Genomic DNA, 20,756 nt, shown 5'->3' with positions numbered 1-20,756 from the left:
GCGCTGAAATTGCAGCACTGGAGGGCTTCGTTCTAAGGAAAGTTTCTCATAATGTTCTGGTATGTGATGCATACTAGCACATTATGAGATTGCCTTGCAGGATTTTTTTTTTGTTACCACCAGCGGTTTACAAACGCTTTAAGGGCCAAGCCCAATCCCTGAAAAACAACCCCACACCATAATCTCCCCTCCACCAAATGATTTGGGCCAGTGCACAAAGCAAGGTCCATAAAGACATGGATGAGTAAGTTTGGGGTGGAGGAACTTGACTTGCCTGCACAGAGTTCTGACCTCAACCCGATAGAACTCCTTTGGTATGAATTAGAGCGGAGGCCAACATCGGTTGCTTACCTTACAAATGTGCTTCTGGAAGAATGGTCAAACATTCCCATAGACACTCCTAAACCTTGTGGACAGCCTTCCCAGAAGAGTTGAAGCTGCAAAGGGTGGGCCAACTCAATATTGAACCCTACGGACTAAGACTGGGATGCCATTAAATCATGTGCGTGTAAAGGCAGGTATCCCAATACTTTTGGTAATATAGTGTATGTGAACCCAGCCCAAAGTGGAGTATACACAATAAGAAAATCGGGTAACGATTGTCCGATTTTCCTCGTTGTGTCACAGCAAATCGAACCCATGAACGAAAATCAGTACGAAAATACTCGTACGACAATAGTTGTTTTTTTTTTTTTTGTTTATAGTTTCTGATCATGCGCAGTCTTTCCTTTCTGATTTTTCTTGTATGAAAATGGTACACATTAAAACGAAAATCATTTGTTCCGTTCCTGTACGAGAAAAATTTTGGAGTTTGTCCCTTCGAGAATTTGCGTACGAAAATGCAGAATCTGCTGTTGAAAGATTTATGTACACACTATATGAAAATCGTACGAAAATTCTTTGGACAAAAATGTTTGCCCGATTTTCTTATAGTGTGTACGATGCCTTTACACTTTGTACAGCAGTCATATCATTTATTAGGGATTTGGTGGTGACAGTGTGGAATATCATGGCCATTTAGGCTTTCCTTGGATACAGGAAGCGCATTGTAGCTGGAACAACTAATAAAAGCATATTGTGGTTGAGTTTAGACCTTCAGATTTATTTCTATGTGCCTTGGTGTCATGGGTCAGACGGTTCTTTCCCTTTAAAAGCTTGTATGTATTGTCTGTTTGCAGTTACATCTTTGAGCTCTTTGCCTCCACGGGAATCACTTACAACACCAAGACGGATCTCCTGGAACTCTTGGAACAGATCATACAGCATGTTGGCGGACGTAAGGCATTTCCTTTGTAGGCTTATAAAATTGGCCTTACTTTTGTGTTTTCACCTATCCACAAAAATAAATTATTAAAACGTGCAATTTCTGTATTCATGTCTGGTCCTCAGGTTCTGGGATCTTCACTAACACTCTTGGCCTCCAGAAACTGTCAGATATTATCCAGGTAAGATTTATTTTTACTTTAAAGCTGGGGGCAATATATAATTCCCAACCCAAGCATTAGCTTTATAATCAATATTCCATATCCTTAAGTTTATCCAGTTAAATACCAGCCTGTAATATTCCTCTATTAGCAGACCATTTTTCAGGTTTCAGTGCTGCTATAGTTTGACAGTTACTCGGTCATGCAACGCTGTACCCAAATCAATTTTTTTACACTTTTAAGACTAATAGAGCTTTATTTTGGTCCCATTTAAAGAGGAGCTCCAGTCTGGAAAAAAAAAATTAAAAGTCAGCAGCTACAAATACCGTAGTTTCTGACTTTTAACTTAAAGTGGAGTTCCACCCAAAAGTGGAACTTCCGCTTTAGGTATTCTAACCCCCTGACATGCCACATTTGGCATGTCAATTGTTTGGGGGGGGGGGAGCGGGTACCTAGTTTTGACAGGTACCTGCTCCCACTTCCGCTCGGAGCGCCGGGGCGCCCTGAACGGAAGTTCTCCTCTCCCCCTCCCTCCCTGCAATCTTCTGGGACATGTCAGAGGTCCCAGAAGATTGCCGGCCAATCAAGACGCGCAGCGCGACTCGCGCATGCGCAGTGGGTACCCGGCTGTGAAGCCGCAAACTGTCACAGCCGGGTGCCCACAGCAGTGATGCCGGCGCCGAGGGAGAGGATCGAGGCTTCGGGCGGCCGCATCGCTGGACCGTTGGACAGGTGAGTGAAATGGCTGGAACTCCGCTTTAAGGACACTTACCTGTCCAGGGATCCTGCAATGTCGGCACCCTGAACCGACTTATCTAGCGGCATTGTAAGTAAGGGAAACTGGCAGTGAAGCCTTCAGGCTTCACAGCCCATTTCTTACTGCGCATGCACGAGTTGATGGTCATCTCTATGACCATCAAAGGCTGGGCGCGATGTTATGACATCACGTCCGGCCTCAGCAGATGTAAACACTGCCGTTTCTTCGGCTGGGAAGCCAAAAATTTTTCCTAAATTTATTATCTCAGGCTTTTCAGCCTAGAGGCCAAGATCTGGGAACTTAGGCTCCGGAGCGTTCACATATTTGCATTTTGGATCAAGGGAGAATCGTGGCGATTCTGCCCGCGATCCTGAATCATTGCAAATCACTGGACGCTCATGTGATTCCCATGACTTGCAGTGGCACCCCAAACGCGGCACAATTTTGCCGCAATTGTCGCCCGACGAATCGCGGTAAAATCGCCTGTCGCCCAAAGAAGTACATGGAGTTCTTTTGGGCGACAGGCGTCCCGCGATTCTGTTTGCATGATTTTACCGTGATTTGTCAGGCAACAATCACGGCAAAATCTCACCGCTTTTGGAGTGCCATTGCGATTCTGCCCGCGATCCAAGACTCCAATATGTGAACGGAGCCTTATAGACCCCAGATCTCGCTGCAAAGAGGACCTGTCATGCCCTACTCCTATTACAATGGATGTTTACATTCCCTGTAATAGTAGTAAAAGTGATTAAAAAAAAAAATTAAAGGTAAAGTGTCAAAAAAAAAAAAATACAAGTAAAATAAACAATAAAAAAAAAATTAAAGCGCCCCCATGCCTGCGTGCTCACACGCATAAGCGAATGCATATGTACGCCGCACCCAAAAATGTAAACAGTGTTCAAACCACCACACAAATGAGGTATCACTGCAAACTTTAGAGCGAGAGCAATAATTCTAACTTGAGACCTCCTCTATAACTCTAAACTTGTAACCTGTTTTTAATTTTAATTTTTTATTTTCAAAGCGTCGCCTATGGAGATTTTTAACTACTGAAGTTTGGTGCCATTCCGCGAGTGTGCGCAATTTTAAAGCGTGAAATTTTTGGTATCTATTTACTCTGCGTATCATCATCTTTCATATAATACAGAAAAATCGGGCTAACTTTACTTTTTTTTGTTTTTGTTTTTTAATTCATGAAACTTTTTTTTTTTTTAAATAAAAACCTGTTTGAAAGGGAGAGAAGTGCCAGAATAGACCCGGTATGAAAGTGGTAGTGTGAAAAACCCATTATGCGGAAGAAGGGCAGTTGGTAGTTTATTGCTTTTTGCCTTCTCACTCTTGTTTTGTTTTATGTGGTTTCTGCAGATTGTATTTAATATTGAGATCCCTGAAGGCTCCACTGCTGTCATCAATACCAAGCAGGTCTCAAGGTACTACAAGGTAAAGTGATTAACGTCCGTACCATATTTTCCGGTTAGGATAGATCTTTGCAGCAGAAGGTTGTAGCAAACTTTGCTGTGAAATGTAAGTGGAGTCAGACTGCTTTTGAAGGAAGTCATTTTTAGAGGATGTCAACTCTGCTTTTTATTTTTTTATTTTATTTTTTCTTACCTGCAAAGTAAAGACCTAATATGCTAGTATGTACCGCATGCTAGCACATTACACATTATGTGACCCTTACCTGAAAATAAAACCCTCGTCCCCGCATCCATCTTCACATGTCTTCCTTCTGGGTCCGCGGCCTCCGACTGTGTAACTGGGTGGAGCCGCGTGACGCATGCGCAGGAGCCAATGGTCATGGCACAGGGCTATGAAGAAATGGCATGGGCAGCCGCATGCTAGCACATTATGTGACCCTTACCTGAAAATAAAACCCTTGTTGTCCCCGCATCCATTTTCACAAGTCTTCCCTCTGGGTCTGCGGACTCCCACTGTGTAACTGGGTGGAGCCACGTGACGCATGCGCAGGAGCCACTGGTCATGGCACAGGGCTATGAAGAAATGGCATGGGCAGCCGCATGCTAGCACATTATGTGACCCTTACTTGAAAATAAAACCCTCGTTGTCCCCGCATCCATCTTCACACGTCTGCCTTCTGGGTCCGCAGACTCCGACTGTGTAACTGGGTGGAGCCGCGTGACGCATGCGCAGGAGCCACTGGTCATGGCACAGGGCTATGAAGAAATGGCATGGGCAGCCGCTCCTTCAGAGCGCATGCGCCAATGATGCCATTGGCGCAGTATACAGTAAATATCTCCTGAACAGTGCAAATTTAGGAGATATTTACATTACCTATAGGTAAGCCCTATTATAGGCATACCCATAGGTACAAACATTAGAGGGGAGTTTATTTCCTCTTTAGGAAAAATGCTATTTCTGAGCTAGTCGATTTTCCAGAGTAAAAAACTTTTACAGCTTTTGTAAATTGATTACAGCAACAAACCAAAGTCCACAGAAAGATTGGTTTAAAGACTTGGGAGTATTTATTTTTCCACTTTTTCAACATACAGATAATCTTACCATTGTTGTTTTTCCATTGCAACATAATGGAAAAAATATACACAGCATGCAATGTCATTTCTTGTACAAGGAAGCATTGTTTTCATGGTATCCGACGTTTTCCCAGTAGATAATGACCTTTCTATTTTTGAGATGATATTTGAAAAAGAACTGTACTACTTAGGCTACGTTCACATCTTGGCGTTGCTATTACAGGCGTTTTTACGGGCGTTTTTATGGGCGTTTTTATGGGCGTTTTTACAGGCGTTTTTATGGGCGTTTTTGCAGGCGTTTTTACAGGCGTTTTTTGTGCAGGCGTTTTTTGATTGAATAGATACCAATGGAAAACGCCTGTAATCTGCCCAAAAAGAAGCTCATGTACTTTTTTGAGCGTTGGGCGTTTTGCTTACAGCGTCAAAACGCTCAGTTGTGAACAGGGGCCATTGAAATGAATAGGATTTGTCTTGTTGGGCGTTTTAAAAGCTGATCCTAGAGCAGAAAAACTCCCCCAAAACGCCTACATGTGAACGGAGCCTTAGGAACTAGCTATTGCAAAGGTCTCTAAATAGCCTGAATAAAGAAGTGTTTTAACCACTCGCCCTTCGGAAGATTTAACCCCCTTCATGACTAGGCCATTTTTTTTGCAATACTGCGATACTTTAACTGACAATTTCGCCGTCATGCGACGCTGTACACAAAATTGATGTCCTTTTTTTCCCCCTACAAATAGAACTTTCTTTTGGTGGTAGTTGATCACCTTTGTGTGCACTTTGCGCTATAAACAAAAAAAGGCCGACCGTTTTGAAAAAAAAAAACAATTTTTTTACTTTCTGCTATCAAACTTATCCAATATAAAAATTGAAAAAAAAAATCCAAATTTCTTCATAAATTAAGGCCAATATGTATTCTATTACATATTTTTGGTAAAAAAAATCCCAAATAGGGTATATTGATTGGTTTTCGCAAAAGTTATAGCATCTACAAATTTTGGGATCATTTTATTTATTTTTACTAGTAATGGCGGTGATTAGCGACTTCTAGCGGTGATATGTGATATTGCGGCGGACATTCAGACAGTGACACTTTGTGGGAATCAGTCACCCTAATACAATGATCAGTGCTAAAAAATATGCACTGTACTAATGACACTGGCTGAAAACGGGTGACCATCGGGGGCGATTAAAGGGTTAACTGTGTGCCTAACTAGTGTTTTACAACACTGAGGGAGGTGCTTTTTACTAAGGGAAGACCTAGATTATAGTCCCTGCTTTGCAGGAACACAGGATCCATGCCTTCCCTCCTGTAAGAACGGTGAGCTACCTTGTTTACATAGGCAGAGAGCCTCTCTGTCTGTCTGCAGTATGATCGGCGGGTGCCGGCGGACATAGAGTTTGCAGTACCCGCCGATCGGCTCCCGCTGTGTCTAATCATAGCAGGAGCAAGCCGATTGCAGCGCATGCAAGTCCCCTACCCCGAAATGTGGGATCACATGTGTGTATGTATGTATGTATGTATGTGTATGTATGTGTGTGTGTGTGTGTATATGTATATATATATGTATATATGTATGTGTATGTATGTATGTATGTGTATATATATATATGTATGTATGTGTGTGTGATCCAGCGGAAAGGTGTCGCCCTGTAGCAGTAAAACTGCTATAGTGCGGTTCTTAAGTGGTAAAGCATTGTCCTAAAGTGCTTGTAAAGCATATCCCTCTAAAGTGTATGCTTGTCTCAATCCAGAGCACTGAGTGTCATTTCTGTTCACTGCGTCGTTCCTCTGCTATCGGCATGAGTCACTTCTGACGAGTTTGCCTGACACCAAAAGAATAATGGTGACAGAGGGGGGCACAGTCTGTTATTGACCACCTCCGCTCTGTTCCTGTGTGCTTTCTGGAGGGTGGTGTGTCCCTTTCTAGCCTCAGCTCTGCTCCTGTGTGAAGGGGGTGTCTCCCTTCCCTCCAATCAGCACTCAGAGCTCTTCTCACTGCTGTGACTTCAGCTCTCTGCCCCCGCTTTTCAGAACTGTGAGAGCCTGTGTAAATTCTGCACTGTGAATGAATGTAGAGGAAAGACAGCTGTAGAAAACCTATGTAAGGGGATTTCTTTATTCTCTATGTATCACCTGAGGCCAGTCACTTCACTTTGTATATGTAAAGGTTTACACCCACTTTAAATGGCTGCCATGTAGCATATCCCCAGCAGTTAAAACATTTATTGGTCCCCACTTGTTTTTCTGTGCCAAGCTGACCATCCTTTACCACAACCTAGCCTTCCTAAAACTGTGTTCCCTGCCCCCTTCCTGCAGTATGCTATACTAGTTTCCAGTCTGCCACATATGCTGGCCCCTGCCTTCCTTCCACAGTCTGCTCTACTAGTTACCAGCATCCCCAGACTCTACCCCCCCCCCCCGCCTTTTTTTTTTTTTTTACTTTTTTTAACCAAAGTATGTTTTATAACAGTGATGGCGAACCTTGGCACCCCAGATGTTTTGGAACTACATTTCCCATGGTGCTCAACTACACTGCAGAGTGCATAAGCATCATGGGAAATTTAGTTCCAAAACATCGGGGGGGGGGGGCCAAGGTTCGCCATCACTGCTTTATAAGATACCAGTGAACGCAGAACATGGCCCTGACTTTCTTCTCACAGTATGTTATGGAAGCGGCTATCTTTTGTCATTATTATGTGCAGACAAAGTAGGATAACCCGAAAGAGCTGAACCCTATAAATAAGGGAGCTCTGCCAGTCTCCAAATCAATTCCAGACAGCTGTAAACAATGCCGGACACTTGTGTGTTGTATGCTATTGTATACCAGCACTAAAGACCAATGTGTTTCGGGAGTCATGCGCTCCCTTCATCAGGGTGAATCGTTGTGCTGACCTCAGGAATGTCAGAGTAATTGAATATTCTGTTAAACTTTCTGAAAGAAACTATTTTCTTCCTTGTACTTGAGAGAGCAGTAGTGCCTGCTCTGCATGAGCATCCCATTCCCTGGATTCACTGCCGAATGAGCCTGGACCAGTTTTGCTTTTACTTGATGTGCAGCTCATTTTAGAGACAGCATTGCAAGCAGACCGAAATACTGCACCAGCTGCATACAGGCCGGGCAGTGAAAAAGAATGCTTTGCTAACATTAATAGGTATACCTTTTATAATTAGTGTATCAGCACATGGCCTGAATATTGCTCCCTACTTTTTGGAAGGATGACCATAGATTGGCAGACTTCTCACAAAGAATTTATGGCTTTATGATTTGGTTGGGGCTTGTCCCTACTTCCTTCCTTACAAGCTCTTTTGACCCTTATGCTATATTGCCCAAGGGTCATCTTAGTCCGGTAAGTTGAACATCCAAAGGGGGGAAGATTTGCACCTACCACAGCACTGGATTGATGGCATGATTTTGCACTTTTCCATTTGCACTAAAGCACTTTTTTGGCTTTTTTCACTGGACGCTTGCTGAGTGCACTTTATTTATTTATATTTATATATATATATATATATATATATATAATTGATTTGGACTGTCAAGTGGAACTTTTAGTTCACATTCTTGTCAGTGTGATACAGTATTGTGGTATTTCATATGATTAAGATTCTCATAGCAATTTTTTCACAAATTTTGCACATTGCACGTATTATTTATTATTACTTGGTGACAATTTTTATAATTTTATTATTCGATGATATGTTTTGTGTTTTATCACATACCTTTTTGCGCTGTGTATAGCACTTATACATTTTATACTTCATTCCCTGTACTTAATGACAAGAGAGGCAAATATTTGTCAGAACCAGCAAGCTGAAAAAAAGGCATGTCCAATATTGGAGACAATCACTATCTCCCCCTACGTGGTCTGATTTTTCACCTATGTGCCTCATCAGGCAGGTGCACTGGGTTCAGTTTAGGCTGTTTAGGGCCCATTAAAGATAGAACCCCACCCTCCCTATTCATAGATATTTGCTTTACGTGTGCCCTGTCATTGTTGAGACATACACATTATAAATCGACTTCTCTCCAGCCTAAGACGAAACAAAAGGGCAGGGTAGCTTGGCAAAGATGAGTATTGGAGGGTGGGGATGGGAGACTTTAGCACATTGCCCTGAATGAACAAAGTAACAGATCCTCTTTAAACAAATGTGCTGCTCGTATTTAAGGCCCCATGCACACAGGGCGTTTTTGCAGCTACCGTTAGGAGCGTCAGACGTTACTTTTTTTTTTTTTTTGCAGCTTAAAAAACGCCCCTCCATGTTATTCTATGGCCTCATGCACACACAGGCTTTTAGGAGCTCCAAGTGGCATAGGCTTTTTTAAGCTGCAAAAAAAACCCCAGGGCCAGTGCGTTCAGGAGCAGCAGCGTTAAGCTGCAAAAACGCCGGACGCTGCTAAACGCGGCTTCACGCTGTATATCGGCTTTTAGCAGCGTCAGGCATTTTTTAAAATGTGAAAAATGTGATTGGTCACAAATAGAAGAGGGTTGTGTTTATTTAAAAACGCTGCTAAGCGCCAACGCGCCTAAATGCGCATTGACGCCAATGCGAAATGCTGCTAAAGGTGCGTTTTTGACGCCGCTTTTTCCTAGTATCAGAAATGGCTTTGCAGCTAATTTTTTCTGACGCTCTGTGTGCATGGGGCCTAAATGTTTTGCTTGAGCTTTTTTTTATCTCCTCCACACTGTGCTAGGTCTGGCTCATCTATGCTATACAGAGCCTCAGCTTTTGTTAGTGTAGAAGACCTCTTTTACAAATGGATTTGCATTTCCCATAATTGTTACTCAATTGTGTAATTTTGTCTTCCACACGAGCAGGTGCACATCCACCCTGATAACAGCCAAAGGAAGAAACCACGGGGAGATGTGTGGAGCAATAGCAGAAAGCATGGAGGTGAGCCAGAGGTCATGTAATGGAACTGGACTGAATGTACCCTAGAGAGGCAATCACTGGTATTAATCATATAAAGGAAGGTTTGTGTTGCTGCCCGTTGCAATTCCTTAGATTCCAGCTTACTCATTAGATAGAAATCTTACATTTGGTACAGTTTTTTTTTTTTTTTTAAATTACTTCAGGGATCAGTTAGTCAAACGCTTCTTGTAATTACAGTCAACTGCACTAGTAACTAGTGGGTTTAAGTGTTCTCAAAAAATAATAAAAGTTACAGCAACAACTGTTTCCTGTTCCTTTGTTTGTGCAGTCTTTTAAGCAAATTCAGCCTTTGAAATCCTACTGGTGGCACTCGGCTCCTCAGATTGGAAGGTTGTAGTTCCAATGTCCACCAACAGGTGTCTCCCAGCAGCCAGCAGATCCCAATAGTCAGTTTCCACCTGATGCTGGCTCCTGGGAGTGTATTTAGGTCCTCCCTATAAGGCTCGAATCACATCTATGCATGTTTCTTTTGAGCGATACTGCAGTTCTTTTTGCTGTGCTTTCTACATTTTTTTTTTTACCTCAATTTACGTTTTCACTACACGTTTTCCTGCAGTTTCTCCATTGAAGTCTATTGAACCAAAAAAGCACATTTAAAGTCCCGGACCCTTTCCAAAAATGCAAAGGCACAAAAATGCATTGATTTGAACATGTTTCATAGGAACCCATGTTTAAAGAAATGTCCTGCATTTCTGCAAAAAGCATGAAAAATTTAATTGTGAATGGAGCCTTAGTGCCTCTCGCTACAGTGTTTTGCTTGCTGCCAGATATTGCTAGCCGGTATCCTGTTCCTACTCTGATTGCTGTTCTCTGTATCCTGCTGCCTTGTACCTGCTCTCCCTTGTTCCTCATCCCAATTTTGGTTCCCCCTTCCTCTCTGGACCTCCAGTTTCCCCTGCTTTTCTGTGTTCTCCATTTTGTATATATTGTACAGTATCTCACAAAAGTGAGTATACCCATCACATTTTTGTAAATATTTTATTTTTTCTTGTGACAACACTGAAGAAATGACACTTTGCTACAATGTAAAGTAGTGAGTGTACAGCTTGCATAACCGTGTACATTTGCTGTCCCCTCAAAATAACTCAATAACATTAATGTCTAAACCGCTGACAACAAAAAGTGAGTACACCCCTAAGCCATCTTTATGTAGAGCAACAATTCTTTTTTTTCATATCCTCAGATAGTTCTTTGTCATGAGGTGCCATGTTGAACTTCCAGTGCCCAGTATGAGAGTGATGACATCAAATTTAACACACCTGCTCCCTATTCACACCTAAGACCTTGTAACACTAAGGAGTTACATGATCCTGGGGAGGGAAAATGGCTTTTTAGGCCTAAAGTAGCTGAGGGTAAAGGTGATGGACTGGCCAAGCATGTCTCCAGACCTAAACCCTATTGAGCATCTGTAGGGCATCCTTAAATGGAAGGTGGAGGAGCGCAAGGTCTAGAACATCCACCAGCTCCAGGATGTCGTCATGGAGGAGTGGAAGAGGACTCCAGTGGCAACCTGTGAAGCTCTGGTGAACTCCATGCCCAAGAGGGTTAAGGCAGTGCTGGAAAATAATGGTGGCCAGGGCCGCTGATAGGGGGGGGATCACCAGCCCTCTTGTAGGGGGCCCGAGCACACAGGGGGGCCCACACAGAGAGGGGGATTAGTGATGGACAACAAATACAGAAATCTTCCTCCAGCACCTGAATCTGATCCGTCCCTCTCCCTGCTATCAGCTTTTATCTGTTGAGAAAGAGACAGTTGTCCCTCACTAATCCCCCTCACTTGTGTGGGCCCCCCCCCCCTCCCAGCACTGGCTCTAATGTTATCTCTGCTCAGGAGTTTATTTGTAAATTGTAACTTTGTTTCTCTCTCTCTGTCTCTCTGATCACTGAGCTCCAACTGCCCAGCCTGTATATTTTTCTCATCTCATCTTCTTTTTTATTTAACATAGTTTTTTTTTTTTTTTAGATTTAGCAGGAATTATGCGAGTTATGTTTATATTTGTGTCTGATAATAGTGATTTTGTTGTCATTTTAGGTACCGTAAATATATCTTTAATATTTTCTTGGGGGGGCCCTGCCAGGTAGTCTGTACGGGGCCCCGCGATTTCTAACAGCAGCTTTGATGGTGGCCACACATAATATTGACACTTTTGGCCCAATTTGGACATTTTCACTTAGGGGTGTACTCAGTTTTGTTGCCAGCGGTTTGGACATTAATGGCTGTATGTTGAGTTTTTTTTGAGGGGACAGCAAATTTACACTGTTATACAAGCCATATACTCACTATTTTGCACTACTTTACAATGTAGCAAAGTGTAATTTCCTCAGTGTTGTCACATGAAAAGATATAATAAAATATTTACAAAAATGTGAGAGGTGTACTCACTTTTGTGAGATACTGTATATAGTTAGTTAGGCTTTGTTACTCTGTTAGGTTAGTTATTTTGTCACTGGGTCTTTGGATTATTTGTCTTTGTTTGCTGGTATTTAGATGGATTTGGTTTCACTGTAAATAAATCTCACATAAAGGAGAAGTTTTGTCAAAGCTTTGTTGGCCCTACTTCTCCTATGGATTGCAGGAATGCAGTTCGTTCTGCACTCCTGTGACCCCTTTTCAGCCACCAGGGTGCTAAAGCCTGCTGTTGGCTGACATCGCTCAGCTGCGCCGCTTGGAGAATGAGCTAGCTGCTCCCTCCCTAGCCCAACGCTCCAGTAAGCAATAGAGGGAAAGAGCAGAAAGCCAGCGACTGACAGTCACGGCTCTCTGCTGAGAGCGGAGGGGAGAACAGAGCGATTAGCTATGATTGTTCGTCACTTCTCAGTGCAGAGGCAGCTGGGGATAGATTAGATACAGTTCTGGATCGATGCTGCATTTTTTTTTTTTTTTTTATGTATTTACCCCGTACTTCTCTTTTTAGGCTTACACAGTCTGGTCTCAGTCTCCTAAGTGTAGCCATCCCTGCTGCTGTTTCCTGACAACCCCATTAATTTTACCACTTCTTGCGGTTGATTTTAGTATTTAGTGATTATCTGTATGTCCCTTAATTAATTTTTCCATCTGTGTGTATATTGCAGGGAAGGTGCTTAGTTACTGGTGTTTCAGTCCTGGTTACACTATGCACGACCTGATGAGACAAGGAGTGCGAAGCATCATACTGACAAGTGGGACTCTATGTCCCCTCTCCTCCTTCACTATGGAGATGCAGATGTAAGTTCTATTTTTGGGGAATGCATACTGCATATTGTGGTTGCCTTTGTTAAAGAGTAAAGAACACAGTCACTCCCAGCGCTCGGAGAACCACCACAGCTGAACTAGACTATCAATGGCAACAAAAGAATATCCCTCAGGAATGCTTGGCTGATGCAGCACCTCCTCAGACCAGGGGATCTAGTATAAAAAAAAAAAAACACACAGGAGGGCACAAGCACCTAGTGCTTTACCAGAGTTTTACTGTATGCAAATGTGGAAGAGAACAAAATGGGTACTCACAAAATGAAAGTAACAAAAGCATTCAAACCACGAGACACCACACCGTGCAGGAATCGTGTCTCCCAACCGTAACCACGCTACCCTGGCAAGCTGACAGGTTTTTGGGGGGTACCCCCTTCCTCAGAGCTGTAGGAAGCTAACCTAGCTCTAAGGAGGGGTATGCGCCCAAAACAAGTCAACTTGCCAGCATAGTGGGTTGACTGTTGGGAAACACAATTGCTGCACTGCGTTATGTCTCGTGATTTTAATGCTTTTTTTTTTTTTAATTGTATTCGGTGTTACACCTGTGCTCTTGTTGGCTCATAGAAGCCTCTAAGCCAGGGTTTCCCAACCTGGGTTCCATGGAACCCTAGTGTTCCTTCTGAGGTTGCTAGGGGTTCCTTGAGAAATTTCTGCCTCTCAGATAAGCCCCCACTGACACCATTTATCTTTTTAGCTATATGTAAGGAGCATTCTTCCCACTGGCCATCACATTAATGCAGTGGTTCTTAACCTGGGTTCGATCGAACCCCAGGGGTTCGGTGAGTCAGTCTCAGGGGTTCGGCGGGGGGGCAACAGGGCAATTGCTCCCCCTGAGAAAATATTACTGATTGTGAGGCCAACCCCCCCCCCCCCGGGAAATCAGAGCTGCGGTGGGGACGACTCACAGCCATTACACATAGACACTTGACGCTCTGCCCCCTGTACCTCCCCCAGCAGGTTTCCAGCCTATCTCCTGCAGGCTGCTTGCTGCTTGAGTGGGCGGGATGGGGATGTACCTGACCACGGAGATCGCGCCCGCCTGGGAGAGGGAAGTGTGAGCAGCTGAGCAGAGGGATCCAAGTGAATGTTCCTGGAGGTAGGCTCAGCTAGCTGTACATGGTGGATTAGTTTGCAAGCCCCTCTATGCTAAGTCTGCTGAGTGACTGCAGCTTAGCATAGAGGTGCTGTTAGCTGACAAATGGAAATGCATGTCCTTTTCATTTAGCTCAATAAGCATTGTGAATGCCCCCTGGTGTGTGCCCTCCTGATACCCCATGGTATGCCCTCCCAACACCTCCCCCCAGTGTGTGTCCTCCTGACACCCCATGGTATGCCCTCCCAACCCCCCCCCAGTGTGTGCCCCCCCTGACACCCCATGGTATGCCCTCCCAACACCTCCCCCCAGTGTGTTCCCTCTTGACACCCCATGGTATGTCCTCCCAACCCCCCCAGTGTGTGCCCTCCTGATACCCCATGGTATGCCCTCCAAACACCTCCCCCCCCAGTGTGTGTCCTCCTGACACCCCATGGTATGCCCTCCCAACCCCCCCCCCCCCCAGTGTGTGCCCCCCTGACACCCCATGGTATGCCCTCCCACCCCCCCCCCCAGTGTGTGCCCTCCTGATACCCCATGGTATGCCTTCCCAACCCCCCCAAGTGTGTGCCCCCCTGGCTCCCCCAGTGTGTGCCCTCCCAACCACTGATGTGTGCCCTTCTGACACCCAGTGTGTGGCCTCCTGACTCTCCACTGGTGTGTGCCCTCACTACCCTCCCCCACAGTGTGTGTCCTCCTGACCCTCCCCCCAGTGTATGCCCTTCCAACCCCTGGTGTGTGCCCTCATAATCCCCCGGTGTGTGCCCTCCTGACCCCCCCCCCCCGTGTGTGCCCTCCTGACCCCCCCCCTGGTGTGTGGCTTTACTGATCCCTGTACACTGTCCTATCCTCTGTCCTGTCAACTCCTGTCCTCTGCCCTATTCTCTGTACACCGTCCTACAGCCTACTGACCACTCTATCCTTCCCTACAATCAACTGACCCGTATACACTGCCCTACATGCTACTGGCCTCTGTACACTGCCCTACATTCTACTGACCTTTCTACACCGCCCGAAAAACTACTGACCCCTATACACTGCCCTACATGCTACTGACCTCGCTACACTTCCCTACAAACTACTGAGCACTGTACACTACCCTACAAACTACTGAGCACTGTACACTACCCTACAAACTACTGACTACTGCACACTGCCCTACAAACTACTCACTACTGCACACTGCCCTACAGCCTACTGACCTCTGTATGCTGCCCTACAGCCTACTGACCTCTGTACGCTGCCCTACAGCCTACTGACCTCTGTACGCTGCCCTACAGCCTACTGACCTCTGTACGCTGCCCTACAGCCTACTGACCTCTGTACGCTGCCCTACAGCCTACTGACCTCTGTACGCTGTCCTGCAGCCTACTGACCTATGTACACTGCCCTACATACTACTGACTTCTGTACATTTTACTTTGTATGATACGTTTAATTCAGTTCTGTAAACAACACCTTATTTTCTGGCAGTGCCCCTCCCGAGACTAGACTCATAAAATCATATTTTATTTTTCCAATTAAGAAGGGTTCGGTGAATGCGCATATGAAGCTGGTGGGGTTCAGTACCTCCAACAAGGTTAAGAACCACTGCATTAATGTATCATGAGTTGTAGATGTAATCCTTATTAGCAGGGGTTCCCTTAGACCGGTAGGCAAATTTAAGGGATCCTCTGTGCTAGAAAAGATTGAGAATGGCTTTTCTAACCCCAGAGAACTCAAATATGTAAATATTACCTTAAGATCGGAAGTCATTGGTTGGCAGTGCCCACTCATTCAGCCTTTTGAATAAATGTCATCACTAACCAATAGAAAAGACAGGGCAATTCTTAGAAAATATGGGCAGGCACCATTGGTTGACTGCATTAACCTATAGATAACAGTTTACAGGGATCATCCTCCGCAAAGGTAGCTTGTTATATTGGAAGATTTCATGGTCTGTGAGAATATAAAGAAATACAGAATTCATGATTAAAGTGCAGTCATGTTTTAGGAAACTGAAATATAATACATGCACTTGGTAATATAATGTAGGTGCTGTTAAATCAAAAAAGCCATTTATCATCTGTGAGGAATGTTGGTGAAAAAAAAAATGAAAAGCTTTATATTAAAGTGCTCATTAAATAGAAGCACTCATTAGCCACTTATGTAAATCATATGTAGTTATGGTCCTTGGATCTCACTCAGCTGATGTCTAAGCCAAGTTTCCTTCCTCTGGCAGATGTTTGGGATATGTTCCAACATGCACTGACACGGAGTTGGAAGCGTTCGCAGAAATATTCACCGCCAATGGCTGCTCACCACCCCCCCTGACATTGCATACCATGGCTCTGCCAACAAAATAAATGAAGGCTTCTGGTTTAGCAGCATGCCATTGGTTCATCTGTCTCCATGCTTTGCAAAACACATGAAATTTCAGACTGTTCTATTTTGTTCATTGACAGACATAGCTTCTAGTATTCTTAACCACTGGGTTATACAGCCCCCTATAGGAGTAGGACACTAGGCAGAACAAAAATTCTGGCTACATCTATGGCAGTCCCAGGGGGTATACTCCCTCTCTCTGATTTTTTTCCTGCCTAGTCAGGAGTAAGGACCTAGTTCCTTGCTGGGATCTTCGGTTCTGGCAATATTTTCCTTTTTAAATGGAATTTTTTCCTATTTTTGTCATTTTGTTCCTGTGAATCTGCAATCAACTGCCGGACTGAGTGACAGACTGGGTATTTTTCACAAAATCCAGAGGGTCTCCCCAGTCTGGCCAGCGAGCACGCTCAAGCAGGCTCAGCTCTGCCCTAGGTCAGCCACTGGACGGGGGCTGGCCTGTGAGTTAAACGTCTCACGAGGGCGCATACGACCCGGCCCCGGCCTTCGATGGAGAAGTGGTCTGTCCGGAGCGGCGCCCACCCTGTTTCCATGTTATGGTAAGTAGCTGTCCCCCCCTCTTCCCCTGGAGGGCTCCTCCCTGGGAAGGTGGGACACCCACATTTCCCTCCCCCCCAGCCCCTCGAAATTACGGTGGTCAGATCATCACCTCGCCCCCCCTGGGTGAGGTGATGATCTGGCTTTTCCCACATGCTCTTAAGGGGGGCTTGTTGGGGTTGGTGGCCGAGTCGGGCACCTTCATTGAGGGGACAGCCCCAGCAAGGTTAGCTTAAGCCCCCGCTGTTCCTTTGCGCATCTCCCTTTTCCTCCGCTGGCCCTTTTGGCTAACATCTGTGCACCTGCAGCTGGGCCTCCACAAAAATTTGGGCCGCAGCTTGTGGCCTACTGGACCATGCGGCCAGCTTGGCGCCTCCCTTGGTAGGGGTGGTGCAGTGGGGGCGGTCTAATTTTTGATGGCAGCCATACCAAAGTAGCTGGCGACCAGGTGGTGATGCCAGCGCGGTGGGGGTGTCCCTTGGCAGTATTTTACACTTATCTGTGGGTCCTCCTGGTGGCTAATGGAGAATACTCAGATAGTGAGGATGATTCCTCCACATCTGCAGTCATGCACGAAAAGGCGCTGGTGGACGCACTGATTGTATTTGTACATGAGCTTCTAAAGATGGAGGACACAGCTGCGACTTCGATAGGGGCGCAGGTACCCTTTGGCACTCACAAACCACCCAGAGCGGCAAAAGGTGTTTCCCTTTCTCCGCCTAATTTGACAGAATTGTTACGAAAGATTGAGGACGACCGAAGCGTCTCCTTGGGGCCCCTAAGCGGTTTGCTAGGCAATATTCCTATGAAGAGTCCCTTTTCTAAAAGTCCATCGGTGGTGGACCCTCCGATTTCCAGGTTAAACAAAGCAACCACGATTCTGGTTAAGGAGTCTCCGGCCTTTATGGACCCGGCTGACAACAAAGGCGGAGGCTGTGGCCCGCAATATGTTCACCCTGGCTGGCTTAGCATTGAGGCCGATTTTTTTCACCATTGTCCTGGTGTCCTAAACTCTGACTAAGTGGGCTAAGCTTTTACGCCGTGACCCGGAGGGAGACCAGCTCCCGCCTGCCTTTGCTAAGCTGGCGGACCAGCTGGTCCAGGGGCTGCAGTTTATCTGTGCTGCATCTTTGGATGCAGCTCCCCTAGTGGCTCGGCTCTCTGTTTTGGCAGTGATCCTTCGGCATGCCCTTTGGCTAAAATGCTAGTCTGCGGACCAGACTTTTTTTTTTTTTTTTTTAAAGTCTGGCTGTTCTTCCTTTTCACGGAGATCGCCTGTTTGGAGCAACCCTGGATGACATCATGAGGGGCCCACGGTGGGGAAGAGTACCTTTCTTCCACAGGCTACTAAGGGCAAGGACCCTCGTCGCCTCTGATGGATCCAAGCGAACTTGGTCTGGCAATTAGAGAGTGGTTTGCTCCAGACCCGCAGACAAGGCTCCTTCAGCATGAAGGTACTCCCTCACCCATATCTGGGGTGGGGGGACATCTTTGCTGGTTCCCGGACTTCCCTGGTACAAGACAAGTGGGTCCACAAAGTCATACGATCCAGATATAAGGTCGAGGTTTCGCGCTTTCCCTCCGGAAAGGTTCTTTCTTTCCAAGGTTCGACTGTCCCCAGTCCGCTTACAGGCCCTTTTTGGGGCGGTGCAAGATCTCTTGCTTCAAGGGGTGATTGTCCCGGTTCTGATTGCGGAACGTTTTCAGGGGTTTTACTCAACCAGTTTACAGTCCCCTGCAAGGAGGGCAAGATGCGTCCAATCCTGGACCTCAAGGCGCTGAACTGCTTTGTGCGGGTGCAGAAGTTCAGGATGAAATCCATTTGCACAGTGGTGGCTTCCCTGTATCGGGGAGATTTTCTTGCCTCCATAGACTTCAAAGATGCCTACCTTCACATTCCAATATGTGTGGGTCACCAACGCTTCCCCCGCTTTGCAGTGGGAGAGGAACATTATCAGTTTGGAGCATTACCATTTGGTCTCGCTTCCTCTCCCCGGGTCTTCACTAAAGTGTTGGCCCCGATACTGGCATTGTTACTCCAGCGGGGGATTGCGGTCCTGGGGAACATCTGGGGCTGACTCTGGACTCGGCCTTAGCCAGAATATTTCTTCCTCTGGACAAAGGTCAGGCACTGCAGGTTGCAGTTCGTCTCCTGCTGATCAGCAGATGGTCTTCCTTCCGGACCTGTATGCAGGTGCTGGCCCTGATGGTGTCAACCTTTGAGACGGTCCAGTTTGCGCAGTTCCATACGAGGTCCCTGCAACAGGAGATTCTCATCACATGGGACTAGAATCCGCAGTCTCTGGACAACCAAATCTAGCTGAGCCGGGGTACGACAGAGTCCCTCATTTGTCGGCTTCCTTCCCTGGCGCTCCGACAGGGCAAAATTCTTCCTACCCTTGTATTGGACAGTGATCACCACAGATGCCAGCCTTTCCGGGTTGGGAGGTGTCCTCGGCAGAAGTTCTGCTCAGGGGGTCTGGACCTTGGAAGAATCCAAACTACCGATCAATGTCCTCAGTTACGAGCATGTGCCTGGAACATTGGATGGATCGTCTACAAGGCTGTTCCAATGCGCATTCATTCTGACAATGCCACGACCGTGGCTTATGTCAATCTCCAAGGGGGCACAAGAAGTGGCTCTGGTGGAAGCCGGCATTTCTTAGGTGGGCAGAACGTTTTGTTCCAGCCCTCTCCGCCGTTCACTTTCCCGGAGTGGAACATTGGCAGGCAGATTATTACGTCCGTCAACAGGCATTAGACCAGGGGGAATGGTCTCTTCATCCGGTAGAGTTTCATCAGTTGTGTCTGGTGGGGCACCCCCAAGGTGGATCTGTTGACGCCGGCTCAACAGAAAGGTACATAGGTTCGTGACTCGGTCACTGGATCCTTTGGCGGATGCCACAGATGCGCTGGTGGCCCTAAGATGCCAGTATTGACTGCTTTACGCCTTCCCTCCTCTTAAGCTTCTGCACATGTAAGATGTATATTGCGTGGTGTGTATCCCTTGGGTTGCCTCCTAGCTCTTTTTTCGGTGGTTTGGATCTTGACTTTCCAATCTTGACCTTCTTTCAACGAGGGGTTAAACAGAGTACTATTAAGGGCCAGGTGCCAGCCTTGGCGGTCAATTGCCAATGACCCTTGGCTACAGCTCTGGTGCGTACCTCTCTTCAAGGTGTTCGGCACTTGGTCCCTCCAGTGTGGTCTCCTTTGCTGTCTTGGGACCTCTATTTGGTACTTTCGGTTCTCCAGCAGCCTTTTGAGAATCTTCGGGAGCTTTTCCTGCTTACGCTGTCCCAGAAGGTGGCCTTTTTGGTAGCTATCACCTTTGCGTGCAGGGTGTCGGACCTGGCAGCGCTATCCTGTTGTTCACATTATCTGGTGATTCACAGGGATATGGTGGGGCTTCGCCCCTGTCCGTCATTCCTTTTGAAGGTGGTCTCTGATTTTCATTTGAATGAAGACATTGTGTTGCCTTCGCTGTGTCCCAGGCTTAAACATCCAAAGAAAATTGTCTTGCATGCCTTGGATGTGGTCTAGGCAATTAGGGTGTACCTGGCAGTTAAGGAGTTTTTTTTTTTAGAAAGTCAGACTCACTATTTGTGCACACGGATGAACCTCGTAAAGGGTTGTCTGCTTCCTCTGTAGCCATTTCTAGATGGATCAGAGAGAGACGGTGATCCAGGCCTATTCCATCAGGGGTCAGGTTTCTCCTTTCCCTGTCAAAGTGCACTCTTTTAGGGTGCTTAGTGCCTCCTGGGCTTTTCGTCATCAGGCGTCAGTGACGCAGGTTTGCAAGGCGGCCACCTGGTCATCGGTGTACTTTTTTTACAAAGTTTTATAAAGTGGATATGTTGGCAACTGCGGATGCTTCCTTTGGTTGCAAGGTTTTGCAGGCTGCTGTTTAAG

The 20,756-nt window shown here is 46.0% G+C and overlaps 1 protein-coding gene across 1 annotated transcript in view; it reads left to right on the top strand.

Moving 5' to 3' along the window:
- RTEL1 (regulator of telomere elongation helicase 1) overlaps positions 1 to 20,756 on the top strand; it is a 314,420-nt gene that overhangs the window by 66,904 nt on the left and 226,760 nt on the right. Inside the window, exons 12-16 of the mRNA XM_082271526.1 lie at positions 1,179 to 1,276; positions 1,390 to 1,445; positions 3,547 to 3,621; positions 9,492 to 9,567; positions 12,679 to 12,811. Of these exons, the coding sequence (XP_082127652.1) occupies positions 1,179 to 1,276; positions 1,390 to 1,445; positions 3,547 to 3,621; positions 9,492 to 9,567; positions 12,679 to 12,811 (438 nt within the window). The remainder of the gene's footprint in view (positions 1 to 1,178; positions 1,277 to 1,389; positions 1,446 to 3,546; positions 3,622 to 9,491; positions 9,568 to 12,678; positions 12,812 to 20,756) is intronic.

This window comes from Pelophylax lessonae, assembly GCF_965119305.1.
Source record: "Pelophylax lessonae genome assembly, chromosome: 11".
Lineage (NCBI taxonomy): Eukaryota > Metazoa > Chordata > Amphibia > Anura > Ranidae > Pelophylax > Pelophylax lessonae.
Note: the sequence above shows the minus strand (reverse complement) of the source record. Positions and strands in the feature narration are given on the sequence as shown.